This window comes from Ctenocephalides felis, unplaced genomic scaffold (assembly GCF_003426905.1).
Source record: "Ctenocephalides felis isolate EL2017-DRISC unplaced genomic scaffold, ASM342690v1 CF-g0.4_SCAFFOLD_03570, whole genome shotgun sequence".
Taxonomy (NCBI): Eukaryota; Metazoa; Arthropoda; class Insecta; order Siphonaptera; family Pulicidae; genus Ctenocephalides; species Ctenocephalides felis.
Genome location: NW_020539724.1, coordinates 10,476,693 through 10,494,489, shown reverse-complemented (window position 1 = coordinate 10,494,489; position 17,797 = coordinate 10,476,693). Strand labels below are relative to the sequence as shown.

Sequence of the window (17,797 nt, the reverse complement as noted above, 5' to 3'; positions counted from 1 at the left end):
GCCGTTTTCTTGTAATAAACTGTTGAAAAAAAAATTCAAGCCGACTTTTATGGAACTTTTTTTTAGCAATATATATCATGGTCTTATAGAACTTACTGAAATAATACGGCCTTACGACAAGTAGTTTAATTTTAAAAATTCAAAGCTAGAGAAAATTAGTAGTTTTTTTGACGTTAGCTAAAATTAAAATTAGACGATTTACTTGGTATAACGATAGAGTACATGGTCTTAATGAACATACTAGATCATTAAAGTCTTACTAGTTCAATTATAAAAATTGTTGATTTTTAAAAATTTGCTTTTAGAAATTACTCGAGTTAACGTGTTCGTTCGTTTTCAATTATGTGTAATAATTCCACTCGGAAATCTTTTAATCACTCATAAATTAATTTATTTTGTATTATTAAGTCGATTATTTACACATATCGGGAAGTTGCATGTAACTTGCCTCAATGCAAAATACCAACACCAACTAGTTAAAAACATGTTACCATGGGAGACTGATACCATACATGTCATGTTATACGAGAATAGGCCCTAAATGTCAGCTATATGAAATGGCATTTGCGTAAATTACTAATGAAAATTAACCGTTACTAATTAATAATTGTTTGCTTTGTAACATCCACAGAAACTTGCGAGCGGGGGTTGCAAATCCGCCACAAATGCGCCCACTACCCTTTAATTTAATATAGTTGCATAATGAATTATGTCGCAACATGTGACGTTGTTATATCATTACCCATATTAGATCGCACAACTAACTTTATGGATGGAGTTTATTACATAGAGTTTGTGTTCTAGTACAAAATGAAATTTTCATATGAATAATTTCAGGTTCATTAAAATTTTTGTTGTATTTATTCAACAACATTGTACCATGTGAGGTTATTGCATCATTGCTCTTATTAGATCACACAAATTACTTGATTACTATAGAGCCAATAAAAAACAATCTTGTTGCATAGGATGTTTTAACACAATTTCAATTAATTATTTTAAAAAGTATTTGAATTTCGATAAAAACATCGGTGGATACAAATTACAATATTATATTACAAAACAGTGCCTTCTGCTGAGCTCATTAGATTAATTAACACTTTACGCGCCTCCTCATTTCATCAAATTCATTAAAACTTGTTTAGAAGAAGACGTTTTGGGTTACATTTCAAATTCTATTGTACTAACAAAATATTAAATTAGAGTTTTCATTATTATTATTTAGAATAAATTGTCGATAAATTATTTTAATAACCGGCTTACAATCCGAATCGGTTAATCGGAAACTAGTTTCATCACGTCCAAAAAAAAAAAATAATACACCAAAATAATCAAATAATTGGGGAAAAAATTAAATATATAAAATTTAATATATATATATATATATATATATATATATATATATATATGTATACATATAAATATATATTTATAATTATTTCAATGTTTTCATTATTAAATGTAGAAATATTGTTAAAGTTGAATGATTACCTATTATCCACTAATCTAGTACTGTAACTAGTAATATTTAAAAATATAAAAGAATTATATTACAAAATAGAAACTAATAATATTTAAAAAAGCAAAGAATTTTTTTTATATAAATTTTCTGTTTCAATATAAATTTTAAGCTATTTTAATACACATTTTAATTGAATTAGCAATAATCCCTATATTATTGAATGTATGTTAAATAAAAGAAAAATATTTCTGTATAAATCTGCTACTTCATTATATATTTTAATCTGCTTAAAATATATTTTAATTGAGGTATATATGATCCAATAATCCTAAAAATATGTATTAAACGAAATAAATTTATCCTGCATTTTGCTTTTTCAATGTATATTTAAATAGAATTAATATTTATTTTAATTGAATTATTTACTAATCACTGATATAAATAATATTGAAACTTAATATATGCGAAATAAAAAAAATCTACATAAAACTTTTGTAAGAATATATATTGTAATAAACATAATAATCTATTGAAGATTTTATATTTATTTGAAACTATAATAAATGATAAATAAAAAAATGATTATTTCTGCATAAAACTGGGGTATTAGAATATTAAAAATTCATTTCCGTAAATGAAGTTCCGGATGAATTTTAATGTTCAAATTATGAATTGAATAATAAAATAGTATGTATGGAGCATGTTTATTATTTATGTTAAAACCAAGGCCTATAAGTGTTAAAATAAAACAGTCATTCACTTCTAAAATACTTGGTCAAAATTTTTATATAAATGTTATATCAGTTCTGTTTGAAGGATAAAAGTCAGTAACAAAGATATTATGTGAGTGATTACCATTGTTAGCTTCCATAATCCAGGTTTATTTAATAAATTTACCTGTTTGAAAAAATTCTGCACTGAATTCCATGATTTATTAACGTTATTTAGCACTTTGGAAACTATCAGTGTACTATAATCCGTGTAATTTCTCACTAAAATTACTGGTCTATATTTATAGGTAACCGGAGAATCTATTTTGGCAAATTAAATAACACTTTTGGAGAAAATTTATTCAAATTATTATTTTTGATGCAGAGTCGCGCATAATATATAATTTCTCACTAAAATTACTGGTCTATATTTATAGGTAACCGGAGGAGAATCTATTTTGGTAAATTAAATAACACTTTTAGAAAAAAATGGTTCAAATTATTATTTTTGATGTAGAGTCGTGCATAATATGTAATTTGAATATTTTGAACGCGATGCAGAATATGGAAAATATGAAAATTTGTAAATATTAACACATATGTATTTAGCGGTTTTGAACGATCGTTTAACACATCATTTATAAACTAATGAAGCACGAACAAAATCCACAGGGTTATTTATTCAGCAAAACATACAAAATATTCAACTGAACCAAACCAAACCAAACCAAACCAGGCTATTTAGAAACCACCAAAAACGTAAAGGAATTAATGTTGTTCAAGCAATTTAAGGCGTAATTTTCACTAACTGTCTACGTTATCAACAAATGGATTTCTTTATCAAATATTTCTGAGTCACAAAATTGCACTTCACTAATTAGAACAACAGTTTATCACAAACTTGATTACACATTTTTTTGTTGATATATGTTAAATCACTCGTACGCAACACAATGTGATTTTTTACCAATTTGCACAAAGACCGATTGCACTATCATATAATATTATTAAAGATTAGTATTAAATACAAATTATCGAATAATCTTTTCTCGATAATACTAAACTCATCGAATCTTATCTGAGTCCAATAATAGAACGAAACTAAAAACTTGACATTGTTCTTAGGCAAAAGATGTGTTCGTCTCGAGAGAGGCTAAACACTGGAGGCGAGGTAAGAAATGATAACGTACAAATGCATATCTTAAAATTTTATAATATATTCCTCTTATCTCATTTGTAAATATAATTTGAAAAGTCGAGACGACGAAATGGGCCGATATATCGTATTTGTCAGTATACTGATTGCATTATATTGAAGAGGACATAAAAGATATAGAGACGATGGAAATAAATTAAGAATATTAAAGTGAAAAATATCTGAAAATATGTATAAATTGCATGCCTAATAAATATTCATTTCATTAGTAGTACCGTTACTAGTAAAAAAATGATACAACATTTTTGCTTACTACAGAGCAACCTTTTAGAATTGATGTTAAATGCTCATACATTTTCAATTACTAAACGATTTATTTTTTAAATACAAACAATTAATGAAGCGAAATAAAAAAAATGCAAAATTTCAGCAATTTTGATTTCAGATTTTATGTATCCATTTTTTAAAATCGATTCTTGCTTCAAAATGGCTTAGTAATTATATCTAACAACCGTTTTTATTTAAACCCAACTGTAATAATTTTTACTTCATCTAGACATTTTGTTATAATATTTTTTTATATTTTTTATAAAAAATATACTGTAAAAATAGACCTTACTGCGCATTCTGCATCCAATTATTATAAAATATATGATCAATATTAAAATCTCATAATAAAAATTAATCACGTGACTTTTTAAGGTGAGGGAGGCGGGGGGTTGACAAAAAATCACAAAATTTCTGAATCAAATTAAAATATATGTTTAATATTGAAATCTATCAATGAAAATTAATCACGTAAGATTTTTAAGGGAGAGAGAGGGTGGGACAAAAAATCTCAAAATGTCATGTAGGGAAAGGAGGGATATAAAAAGATATCAGATGTATTTATTTAGTATCTATTAATTGAAAAATTCTAACATTTTCAAAAAAGAATAAAAAAAATTACATTTTTTTTGTAAGATTTTCATGGGGAGAGGGGGTAATTTTGAATATCACCACGTATCACCAAGAGGGAGGGGGGTTTCAAACATTCTTAAAAAATCGATCACGTGATTAATGGACGCCCCCAAAGAAAAAGATTATGCACAATTGCTCAAAGAACAATTCAATTTAAAAAATTTCGATATAAAAATTATTATTATTATAACAAGACATGATTATTTCAAAATGCCTTTATTATATATTATTAACAGAACATAAACATTGCAATATATATATTAGTAAAACTGTGTTCAGTCCAAACAAGTGTTTTATATACTAATTTAATATGAATATTTGTTCAACCCAATAATTGTTTCAAAAAATTTCAACCAAGTTTGTGAAATAAATAATTCTCCTGCTGTTAGATCTTAAATACAAATCATATTTCATAATTTGCTATATAGCTATTAAAAAATACTTTTTTGTAAGATTTTTTTTTTATTTATATATATATTTATTGCCGATCATAATATACACTATTTACGACAATATGCTGGTCTTTATGTCTTCAAAAAGTTTATATCCAAGATATCTTTTTTGACATTTTCTTTAAGATCGTATGGGCTTTTTTTGATCTTCGAGTAGGAGATTCCTCACTCAATTGGTTTAAATATTTGTTTGGGTTACAGGAAAGCCAAATGGATACATATTTTTTAGATTGCCTAATGACAACAAAATGTATGTAATAAAAATTTTAAACATTACAAATGCTGCAATGTAATGTTTAAACAGCAATTTCCATCCACATCTCGACAACCATATTTTTCAACAAAAGTTATCGGTTCGCACCCCGTAAAAGCTACAAAATCCATCTCCTCGCCTGTTTTTTTACGCGCATATTGAAAATATAGGTTTATAAAAAAATATAGGTGTTTATGAGAGAAGATGGTTCATTTTCTGCCACTGCTTTATGTACAGACTGATATTGCTTGAATAAATATTATCCGTACAACGATCTCCTAACAGAGGAGCTAAACGCGTGACGTCAGTCCGGGAGATTACTGCGAATGGAACTCACGCGATTTCTATGCCTCTCTCGAAACTCCAAACACGGTTTCATGACAAACACCTATATTATAGACGGACAGACGTCTTTTTCTCGATTTTTATTGATATTGTCATGTTTTTATGGAAAAGCTATGAAAATATATAGCTCAGCTATATACTAACAATTTCTTTTTAACCTCCTCATTTAAGTTTTATTTCATCACCATACTCTTTTTGATACTGCTCCTAATTCTTTTTTTTTATAAATTTTTTTCTGAGTATTTAGCCACTTATAACATCGGTCAAAAATGATCATTAGACATATGCACATCAGATGATCAGATATTTTTAAAGATTTTAATAATAACTACAATTTTGTTTTCATCTTATTATTTTTGATAGCATTTTAAAATTGTTTCTGGAAACTAATTCATTTGATACATATTGTGTACCCATCCCATATAATACAATTTCTTGCATAAAACGCGTTTCCAGGACCGGTCCTTGGATGCCTATTCTTAGATTGTATAGAAGGTATACTTGACTTCTTTCTCTAGCATTTTTACTTATATGTTTCAGGTAAAATAAGATGTAAAGGCAAGTTTATCCAAAAATAGCCCATCCAATATGACATCAGCACATAAACGTAAAAATGCTTCTTGATAAAACTTTGATTTATCGAAAAAACATAAATATTATTATACTAATAGAGAAAAAATCTGCATGTTATTATTATTATTATAGAATTTTTAATAACCTTAATAACCATTTGGTTGAAGCCATATAAATTAAGAAATTAGTTAAAAACTAAATATTAATATTTGCCTATATAAAATACAGTAGCTTTAATGGATTTTTTTTTAGCTAGATATATAATTGATTTATAACTTTATAAATGGATTTTCTATATTTGATTTGCATTATATACATACTGTTTATGTTTGCAATATTCCAGATTTGATTAATTTCTGCTGAATAACAAACATGAAAATATTCGATGAATTAATTGCCTGAATGCTAATCTAATTTTAATCAAAATTAAATTATTATGTAAATTTATATTTTAATTATTATTCGAATCATTTTCACTGTGGTATAGATGAATCGTATTTGAATATTTAATTTTGTTCGATATGCAGATATATAATAGGAAGATTGTATAACCGATATTTAGCAAAAATAAAACCCAGTGAGTTTGTTTCGTAGTAATATATTTGTTTTTGAGTTTTTTCTCACAAGTTTTCTAACTAATGTTCCCAGGAAATAGACCAAGCAAAATTTCATAAATATCACGTACAATTTTCGAAAACAAAACGAGAGCGTCGTAAAGAATAGTTCCGAAAATAATAATATAAACTTGTAGATTATGAAGGACTAAAATATATATTATTATATAAATAGTTTATATAATAGCATTTTATGGTTTATTCGTATTAGTGCATTCAATAAGTTCATTTTAATTGTAAAAATGATGTATAACACAAAAATAATATGGTTAATTTTAAATTTTGTGTTGATACAGGTGAATATAAAGACTATTATAATTTAACAAAATTTAAATTAATTTTAACATAATAATTTATTTTTAGGCGGTTGTAAATGCATCAGCCCAAAATGCAGCATGTAATTCTCAATCAAAATATCCATCAGGTTATACAAATAAGCAACTGTTACCAAAATTACCTGCACCACCAAATTTATCGAATTCTATAAATGATGTAAATGTGCAACCAGACCGCAGAAACAATATTTATCAAAACCCAGGCATTTCAGAACCTAGGACTTTCAAGAACTCCAGATTAATGGTACATAATTTACCAAATACTGCATCTATGAATAACATTAATTTTCCATTTACACCCAAAACACCAAACATACCAAATGAACCAAATATACCTAATCTTTCAAATATTCCAAACACAGTAAATGTTCCAAATATACCAAATGTACCAGATATTCCTAAAATTCCTCACCAACCTCCTCATCCACAGGTTCCGCAGCAGAGATTTCCATTTAATTTACAGAAACCGCCAAAATCACAGGATATGGAACCCATCACAAAATCGAATGTTGATGTCAAGCAACCAGTAAATTATGTACGAGCTCCTAATCCACAATTTATGAATAATAATCGGCAATTGAAGAATACGAATCCGCATTTGGTAAATCAACCATTGGCAAATCGCAACTTGCCTAATCCACCGTTGATCAATCACAGGCCACAGTATGAAAATCGTCCACCAATGGAAAATTGTAATCCGTCAATGGTAAATCGCAACTCACAATTGAGAAATCCTCCAACTTTTAGACATTTTAATACTCCTGCGGTCAATCGAAAACCAGCTTTGGAAAATGCCTTTGTACCATTTGGGGATCAAAATCCAGCAAAATCGTTAGTGAATTTTAATCCTATGATGACAATCCAAATCCAGCAATGGTAAATCGAAATCCAGCAATGGTAAATCCAAATCCAGCAATGGTAAATCCAAATCCAGCGATGGTAAATCCAAACCCAGCAATGGTAAATCCAAATCCAGCAATGGTAAATCCAAATCCAGCATGGTAAATCCAAATCCACTATTGGCGAACGCAAATTCAGCGTTTATGAATTCAAATCCACAAATGCTAAGTCCAAACTTGCCGGTGATAAATTCTTGTCAACAATTTGCAAATCCCGAGTTTGTGAATATAGACCCACAAACGATGATTCAGATCCACAAGTAACAATTGACCCACAAATAATAAATCAGGACCCAGAAATGTTAAATCCACAGCCATTTTTCCCACCGCCAGGTTGCCACTGTAGCCCACAATGTGATTGTGGTTGCCAAACGGATTACAACATGCCTTGTACTTGCCCAACATGCCCGAAAGAAAGTGATTTTCCCATGTGGTTATTGCATTAAGTATTAAAATATAAAATTTAGATTTAACTAGTTTTATAAAATGTATTTATTGAACATGACATTTGCAATGTTTGCAACAATATTTAAATAAAAAATATTAAACAATAAACATGTTTTTTTTTCACATTACTGATACAAAACTTATAATTATATAGCAATGAATAATATTTAAATTAGATTATTAATTAACTTCCCGTAGGATAAGTTTATGTAATGGGCCGAAAATCGAAATGAAAATTTTTATATTTCTCGACGTTTTGAAGGTTTCTGAACATTTTGGAATACCTCAGAAAAAATGGATGTGTGTGTGTATGTATGCATGGATACAATTTTTCGTCCACGTTTCCGGGCGCACGGATCAACCAATTTGAATGCTTCAAAAAACATTCGATTCCTATTGATAGGGAGATGCGCTGATTAGTTTTTGGCAAAGGCTGGTCCAGCCGTTACAGAGATACGGAGCGAAGAGTGCAAACAAAATAATTGATTTTGAAAAAAACAAAATTTTGTGTCATTTTTTTCTAGTTTTTTTTTTTGTATATCGAAAATAATTCAGATTTTATTTTTAATTCTGACTAAAGTTCTAATATACTTTAAACAAATAATTTTAACTTTGCAATTCAGTTTATATAATTCTTATAAATATTAGACAATGTTACAATATTTATAATAATCTATTTGAAAACATTCAGTATTTCTCGAACATTTCGTTACGGTACGGGAAGTTCGAGCAATTTGCCTTAAGGCACAATGCCATACACCCCACTAGTTTCGTTATTAAATTTGAGTTTTTAAAAATCAAGAAATCATATACTATATATATTATATGATATATAATTATCAAGAAATTATATATCAAGAAGTATCTTGTTTTAATTCATTGTTAATGACATACATGCATCTTTTTGCTGATTCGGCTAAAATGGCAGTATTACGTTTATACACAAACTAATTTAATTATTTATAATTTTCGCTAAGAGTTTATAAATTATATAACTATATTTGGAAATGATTTTCAAATACATATGTTCAAAATCATTCTTTTTTTTAAGCAAGCTATTTATATGAACTTTTCGGTGTTCGATATGTTATATGAACAATTGTTTATTGCTTCAAAATATATAATTGTTTAAAAAATTGATAATTCATATATATATATACACATCTTTGTAAAATTCATAAAAAATTCCTATAATCTTTTATATACAATATGAACTATTGTTACATAAGTTTACAGAATTTTCAATGATGCTTTTTACAAAAAATCTAGTTTTAATATATATATATATATATATATATATATATATATACATATATATATATATATATATATACATATATATAATTTTAAATATAGAATTGTTGATGTAATAAATGTTTAAATGATGTTAATCAAGGTATAGAAAGAAAAATTCACATTCAATCAGAAATATAAATATGACAAATAAATCAAAAACCATATTCTATATTATAAAAATTTATTTATTCTATTTTTTGTATATTTTCAAATATACAAATGTCAATCTTTTATAATTATTTTAATGGCATCCGCATCGTGGAGCAGCGACTTGTTGAACGACGGGGGCAGCTTGAACAGCTACAGGGGCAGCTACCTGGACGACGGGGGTAGCAACTTGTTGTACAACTGGAGCAGGTTGGTAGACAACAGGAGCGGCAACTTGTTGGTAGACAACTTCTTTTTGTACAACTGGAGCTGGTTGGTAAGCAACTTGTTGGTAGACAACTTCTTGTACTTGATGGCAAACTGGTTGTTGAACAACAGGGGCAGGTTGGTAGACGTATTGAGTTTCGCAGCAGCATGGAGCAGCTTGTTGGATGAACACAGGTTGGGGTTGACGTTCGACCACTACAGTTTCGCAGACGGGTTCAGGTTCGACAACGACGGTTTCAACAACAGTTTGGGGTTGAGGAACAGCCAAGTTGAAGACGGTGTAAGAGGTGGAGTGAGATGTGGGGTTGTAGTTGGCTTTGTCGTGGACGTGGACATCAGGAGATGGAACAACTTGCACGACGGGTTCAACTTGGACTTGGACGGGTTGCACTTGTTGTTCGACAACGATGGGTTGAGGTTGGGGTTTAGGGCAGCATTGTTGAGCACGTTCGATGATGATTGGTTGGGGTTGAGGTTGAACAACAACTTGTTTGTGGCAGCTGGGTTGAACGTGTTCGACGAAGACTTGGGGTTGAGCGACCAATTGTTGGTGAACTACGGGGGTGACGACAGCGGTTTGGACAGCTTGGTTGCATCCGCAGTCACTGTAGTAAGGGTAAGCAGCCGCAAACTATAACAATTCGAATAATTAAAAATTTAATAAAAACTATATTGAAAAGTAAAGTTGTAAGTAAATATTATTTGATTGAAATAAATTTCATTCTACTTACTTGCACTAAAGCTGCGGCAAAAACAAATGCAGATGCGAATTTCATCTTGACTTCACTGAGCAATGAACTAACAAATTGAAGAATTTATATGAAAACGAATTACACCAAAAATTAACCTTGTTTATCTTGTAAACAATTATTATTTATGTGAATTAGTAGATACGTGATGTTCTATCACTTCATATTATGCATTATATAATAATACATGGAGTGCGTATGTTACGAATTGTAAATAAGAAGAACATTTCAATGGCAGTTTTGGATATTATAAAGACAGACATGTTAAATTTATTATCATATTAGTATGTTTTTAATATTAATATAGATGAATATGTAACAGATATATATTCAAAAACAAATTTATGCGGAAATGATTAATAAAAATTAATCAAATATTAGTAATATTGTTTATATATAAAATTTTATATATTAAAGTTTTTGATTTATGCGGAAATGATTAATAAAAATTAATCAAATATTAGTAATATTGTTTATATATAAAATTTTATATATTAAAGTTTTTGATTGAAAATTATTTTGACGTCATAAAATATATTTCATATGAAAGCACGTTTTGCAAATTTGGTGGAATAATTCAAAAAACAATTCTATACTTAGTAGAATTATTTATTTTGAAATTTTATATAATATCTCACGTAGTTTGTTTATTAGGAATTTATATAAATTGATGATTGTAGAGAGCTTGAGTACATTTCGAATTGGTTTCGAGTGACAAACCCAGCAAAAATGAAATTCTTCGGTGCTTTCGTTATCGCTGCTTTCGTAGCTCAGGTGATTAAATAATAATTTTTTTTTAGTGAAGTGAAAAATTTAATTGTATTTTCATATTTTTAGTAGCTGGCAAACTCAACCATATTTATTAGTATCATTAAATCACTAATAAAATTTGATTTCCAATTGAAATTAATAAAGTTTTATATATTTTATAATATTTTTTTTTGGTTATTTCAATTCCAGATCGCCGCTGCTGTACCTTTGTACAACGGCTGTGGATGCAACCAACAAGTTGTCCAACCAGTGCAACAAGTTGTCCAACCAGTTCAACAAGTGCAACCCATTGTCATTCCCCAACGCACCTGCCAACAATGCTGCCCCAAACCCCAACCACAACCCATTGTTGTTGAACAACAAGTTCAACCCGTCCAAGTCCAAGTTGAACCCATTGTCCAAGTCGTGCCATCTCCCGATGTCCACGTCCACGACAAAGCCACCTACAACCCCACTTCTCACTCCACCTCTTACACCGTCTTCAACTTGGCTGTTCCCCAACAACAAACTGTTGTTGAAACCGTCGTTGTTGAACCTGAACCAGTCGTCGAAACCGTCGTCGTTGAACCTAAACCTCAACCCGTCATCATCCAACAAGCTGCCCCATGCTGCTGCGAAACTGAATACGTCTACCAAACACCTGTTGTCCAAGCTGCCCCTGTTGTCCAAGCTGCTGTTCAACCAGTTGTCCAACAAGTCTACCAACAAGGCCCCGCTTATTTCCAACAACCACAACAACAAGAAGTGATCTTCCACCAAAACGTTGCTGCTCCTGTTGTCTACCAAGTACCAAACGTGCAAGAATACGTCGTGCCAGCTGTTCAATACCAAGGCCCAGCTGTCCAACAAGTTTCTGCCCCAGTTGTTCAAGTTGCTGCCCCTGTTGCCCAACAAGTCGTAGCTCCAGTTGCTCAACAAGTTGTTGCCCCCGTTGCCCAACAAGTTGTTGCCCCTGTTGCTCAACAAGTTGTCCAACAACGCCCCGCTTGCGGATTCTAAATATTTTCCAAAGATATGATTTTCAAAAATATTTGTAAATATTTTCTTTTGTGATCTTTATGAAAATCATCTAATAAAAATAATAAATAAATAAATATTTTGTTTGAAATATTTTCACAATCTAATAATAATCTAGTAATAAAACTGAGAATATTAACTAAATTTTTTGTCATAGTATGATAAATTATACTATCAGTTTTTCAATATTTTTCATTAGACATATTGCTATTTTTATAAAGTTATTTTTCCCAGTTTGAATGATGTGTTCTGGAATGATATATTTCAGCATGATGTATGTCGTGTGTAAACAAAAACAAATAGTGTGAAAATACAAATAATCTGAAGTGACCTAATATGCAAATCTATTCAAAAACAACTCTATTAATATCTTCTGGGTGGATAATGCGAGCCTGTCGCTGACAGTAACGTTCAACGATTCAGTGTCACAGTTCAGCGATTTTGCTTTATTATGCACCGAAAGCAAAAACTGACGCCCGTGGGCGATGTTCGATACGTTTGCACCTATCGCTCTTCTGGCCTCGTTAATTTACATTGCATTTTAAGGAATTGGGTCGATTCAACATTCATTAATTCACTTTGATTGGAAAAGGATTGAATGAAAATATCTGTGATTGACGAGCCGATAGCCCTGTTATCGTTGAAACAGCTCTATTATAGACTTTCCGAGAGAGAAGTTTGTTTTTTTCTAATTTATGTCTTCTCGACGATTCAAGTCATTCTGAATCGAATGAGACCATATTTGGAAAAAAATATGTATGAGTGAGTGCGAGTCGATTTGAGACCTTTTCTCAGAATTCTCTCAAAAATGGCTGGACCGAATTTAAAAATTAAGAAGTCATTTGATGTAACTAACTTGATAAAGACTAAGGCTTATCAGTTTTGCGCGATGATCAGCCAAGCCATTTCTTTATAATAAGTGTAAAATTTTTCGTCCACATTATAGTTCACTATTATAATCTAGTTCAATATTTGGTGATTTAATTAGCTTGTAATTACTCGTGTCACATTATATTACTTCTTATAAAGAAAAAATGCAACTGTGTATTTTTCACTATTTATATATCGATGTCATGTTTTATATATAATTGCCAAAGATTTACTTAATGTCTATGTAGGACAGTTGTTAATATATTGTTGAATCAAAAAAAAACAAAAAGCATTATAGTTCACAATCTTGAATCAATTTTAAAAAATAAGAAACTGTTCAGAAGATATTTGTTGGTAGTGGTGTTGATTAGATTTGGGTGAAGATCAGCCGGGCCTTTTTTTGTAATTAAATGTGAAAAAAATAAAATCTATTTGGTGATTTTGATGGAACTTTGATCAGATCTCATAGTCTGAAATAACATACTAATTTATTGTAGTCCTCCGATTTGGTTGAATTAAAAAAACTTTACATAAGTTTGGAGTTTTTCTTGAAGAAATCTTTTAAATCCTTAATCGCCTACTTATTTCATTCAAGATACTTAATAATTTGATGTGATTACAAAATTTGTCAAATATTAAGAATTAATCTCTTATAAAATAATATAAGAGAAGTACGTTCAATAACATTGATCATAAAAAACAAAATATTTATATTTATCAAGAGCACGTTTGCTAATTCTGTATGTTTTTGTTTAATATAAGTTGTTTATCCATATAATATAAACTATAATTGGTAATGAAAAAAATAATTATATAGATATAGAAATTTCGCATCTATTTGATATCATATTTGCTTATTGAATCATAAAATGATTTTTTTTAATTAATTATAGTTTTATTAACATTTTACGTGTTCAAGTCATTGATTGGTCCAAAAAAAATGCTGGCTACGATTGTTAGTATATAATAAATAATGAAAATTAAATATAAGAGTATTTTTTAGAAAGACAAGACTATCACAACAAGTAATATATATAGTTAAAATATTTGGTAAAAAATATTTTGTCCATATCGCTTTCGTCAAAAAAAATGTTGATACAATATAGTTTTGAATAATATGTCAACAAAAATCTATAAGTTTTGTAACCAAAGAAATCCTATGGTTATAAATACGTGTATGCGATTAAAGATAAAAATTCTAAATTTCATATTATCTCTCCTATTTATTTTCAAAAACACCCTTTTCGTTTATCGATCATTACCTATTCGTTGTTCTAAGTTATCTTTCAAATAGCTATTCAGTAAATATCTTCAACAAAAAAATCAATACAGTTGACCACCACTGTTATCCTTAATAAAATAAAGCACACATGGTCCTTTTGTTTGAAAGGACTTGCGTTTAATGACCGATATCTATCGCCATTCTGCACACATCAGCAAAAAGATTAATCGCATCCGTGCCATCTGACAAATCCACTCGTAAACCAGGGGCTGGACAATTTATTGCAAAAAAATATCTCAGAGAAAGGGAAAAAAAAAATCAGTATTAATTCCAAAGTTTTAAATTAAAATTATTACTTTGGGGCAACACTAAACGAGGAGTGATGTGGGAATACAAGTGGGCCATTGGCAGTATAAAAACAAATAAGAAATGTTTCAGGACATATTCAAATTTATAAAATGCTCAGAAATTTTAATACAGATTTGCATACCTAATAAGTTTATTTTTGATAAATAATTTTTATGCAACTGCTCAAAACATATCCAAAAAACGGACTAATCTCACAGATATATATATATATATATATATATATATATATATATATATTCATAATATGACACAGAAAATGTAAGTGGACATGATTCAAATCCTATGCTACATACGCTCTGATATCCAGTAGTAGTAATACCATTTTTCACTTGAAAATTATAGATAAAGTATGTTTTCTGAATTTAAAATATCAAAAGAATATAATAGAAGTTTATTTCACAAACGCATACTTTTTTATTACCAGCCATCCAACTTTTATAACAGAGGCTAGTTGTTCTAGTAATTTGATACCATAGAAGCTTTGAGTGCATTTTTGGAATAATGATGGTGACTATAGTCTGCACATAAATGGATTTCCTTGTTTTTTCATACTGGATTACTCAGAATACATTAAATATATGATATTAGCTAACGACATTTTATATAAAGGTCAAGACTAAATAATGGTCTGAATGAGTATAGGAAAATTTTTGCACCATTAAAGACTTCATTAAAATCAAGAGCCTTTTTGATGTCTTTTATTTGTGATAAATAATTTTAAATCAGTTTGTTTCTAAGCCACTTATATTTAGTGCTGAAACAATTTTAATATAATAAGCAAACTTAAAACAAAGTATATTATGTATTCATGATATTAAAATAATGTCATTTCGGTAACACTAATAAAATTATAAATATTCCATTTAACAATTAATAATCTCATATGCAACTTAATATTTTAAAATGATAAGTAATAATAAATAAAATAAATATAATTAAGAAATGATAAATAAAATAAATATAATTAAGTATTAATAAATAAATTTAAGTGATGCTCAAATAGTTGTGATGATCTAAGGCAGTGTTGTTCTATATTCTTAAGTTTCAGGCTATTGCTCCAAAGCCATTTTTTCTTTTTGTTCAGCAATTTTTGCCAAAACTATTTTGTGCAAATTATTTATCAAAACCTCAGCTTCTCTATCTTGTGGTTCTGAGCTGATTTCATTCAACCGATCCAAAATTTCTTTATACCCTTCAAATTGTCTTTGGATCTGCCTTTCAAAGAACTCCAATATTGAAATAGGTGTATCATCTTTGATTTCTTTTAAATAATATTCACAAATTTTTTTGAAGGCATCTCTTCGCGAACGAAGGAAATGAATATTATAATAAGCATTTGTCCTAAATTTTTAGGCTGAATCCTAAAAGGAATGAATCAATCATGAAAGAAACATTCTAAAAAGTAGTCCAGGAATATGTCCAGAAATCGCACAATATATTTCACAACATTAAGTATTTAAATATGCCTCTATAATTCATTGAAAATTGTACTGCACATTATAACATGCTTGATATTTACAAATATCTATAAGCAACTCACAGTTTTTATTGAATAATAAATATTTTAAATATTTTATACATGGTTAAAAATATTCAAGTAAGCACTATATTAATATTTGTTGCAAAGCTATTTTTGATCAAATTGTACATAATTTGCACTGTATTCTCTAGCATTTTTGTCTTTTAAATAAGCAAATTTTTATTATTCCCAAGTGAATTTTATACAAGTAATGTTTGCACCACTAACATATACCCACCAATATTTAAATATATAATTTTTTGCACATTCAAATTTATATTTTTTCAAATTTAAATTGCACTTGACTGGGCAGGTATGAATAATGTACTAAATTCATAAGAAATGATTGCATACAAGTAATGTGCATATCTTAATTAAACGTTGTTGAAAAATCCAAGATAAAACTCTTGAACACAATGATTCATAGCACAAACAGTAATAATGATTATTCTTCATGTAAATATTAAATATAATATAGGTGTATCAAATAATAAACGAATACTACAATAAATTTTATACATATTTATGTGTATATGTGAAAGCAAACACATATTCAAGTATTACTCTTGAAATCCACTTGAAAAACATCACGCCTTCAATTATTTTTTAAATTGCATTTTGTTATCATTGCAATTTATTTTATTGCTATTGTACAATATTTTTAGAATGTTCATTATCAATTGATTAACACATTTTTTATTAAGGAGTGTTAATTTTCTTAGTAGATACAACTGTTACCCAATGATCGTCATTTCCAGTTGAGATAGATATAACATAATTAGTACTTTTACCTAATTATTTTTTTGCAGCAATGCCGGTAAGGTCTATTTTCATTTAGTAATATAGATTCCAAGTACAATTGGATATCACTACTGCTCGATATCATGCTGGCCGAGTATATAACATAAAACCACTGAGCAAGGGACAAACAGAAAATTTCTAAGGTGGATATAATTTTTCTATAAAAATTCAATTCCTCTGAAGTAATAAGTTTGTTTCTTTGTGATCTAAACTAGCACTTGAAGATATTCTTTGGAATATCAGCTAGATAGTGATTTTATATACTTATTTGTCATAAAAAAAATCATATGACCTTTTATTATTTGACTCTCTACATCTTTTTACTCTCTAACAAAGCATTTGCAATAAAACTACATATTTTCAGTGCATAAACGTCGACAAAGGAAAACGCTACTCTCGAACAAAGACAATTTTCTTTTGTTTTCTTTGAGATTCAAAAAAAAAACAGCTCCGGAAAAGTTTCAAACAAAGTCAAGTTTCAAACAATGCACGAATGCCCATATTTAATTGAACACAATTGGGAAAACAGTAAAATGCAACAAATATTTTCTATTATATATTTTATATGAGTATAACGCCCAAAAACAAATTGCAAGTTCCAA

General features: G+C 28.8%; 2 protein-coding genes across 2 annotated transcripts; one reads left to right on the top strand and one right to left on the bottom strand.

The window, feature by feature from the left end:
* Window positions 1-9,743: 9,743 nt before the first annotated feature.
* Window positions 9,744-10,653, bottom strand: LOC113383215 (cytadherence high molecular weight protein 1-like). Its single transcript, XM_026621461.1, has 2 exons — window positions 10,609-10,653; window positions 9,744-10,508 (listed from the first exon to the last, which is right to left on the bottom strand). Exons 1-2 carry the CDS (start codon window positions 10,651-10,653, stop codon window positions 9,744-9,746), a joined length of 810 nt encoding a protein of 269 aa, XP_026477246.1.
* Window positions 10,654-11,355: 702 nt separating this feature from the next.
* On the top strand, window positions 11,356-12,396 carry LOC113383214 (cytadherence high molecular weight protein 1-like). The gene is made up of 2 exons (XM_026621460.1): window positions 11,356-11,400; window positions 11,587-12,396. Exons 1-2 carry the CDS (start codon window positions 11,356-11,358, stop codon window positions 12,394-12,396), a joined length of 855 nt encoding a protein of 284 aa, XP_026477245.1.
* The last annotated feature ends 5,401 nt before the right edge of the window (window positions 12,397-17,797 follow it).

Excerpts from the sequence above, each read along its gene's own strand:
- LOC113383215 (XM_026621461.1), bottom strand. The coding sequence starts at position 10,653 with ATGAAATTCGCATCTGCATTTGTTTTTGCCGCAGCTTTAGTGCAA. Across the intron at positions 10,509-10,608 it reads TTGCCGCAGCTTTAGTGCAA|TTTGCGGCTGCTTACCCTTA; the intron begins GTAAGTAGAATG and ends GAATTGTTATAG.
- LOC113383214 (XM_026621460.1), top strand. The coding sequence starts at position 11,356 with ATGAAATTCTTCGGTGCTTTCGTTATCGCTGCTTTCGTAGCTCAG. Across the intron at positions 11,401-11,586 it reads TCGCTGCTTTCGTAGCTCAG|ATCGCCGCTGCTGTACCTTT; the intron begins GTGATTAAATAA and ends TTTCAATTCCAG.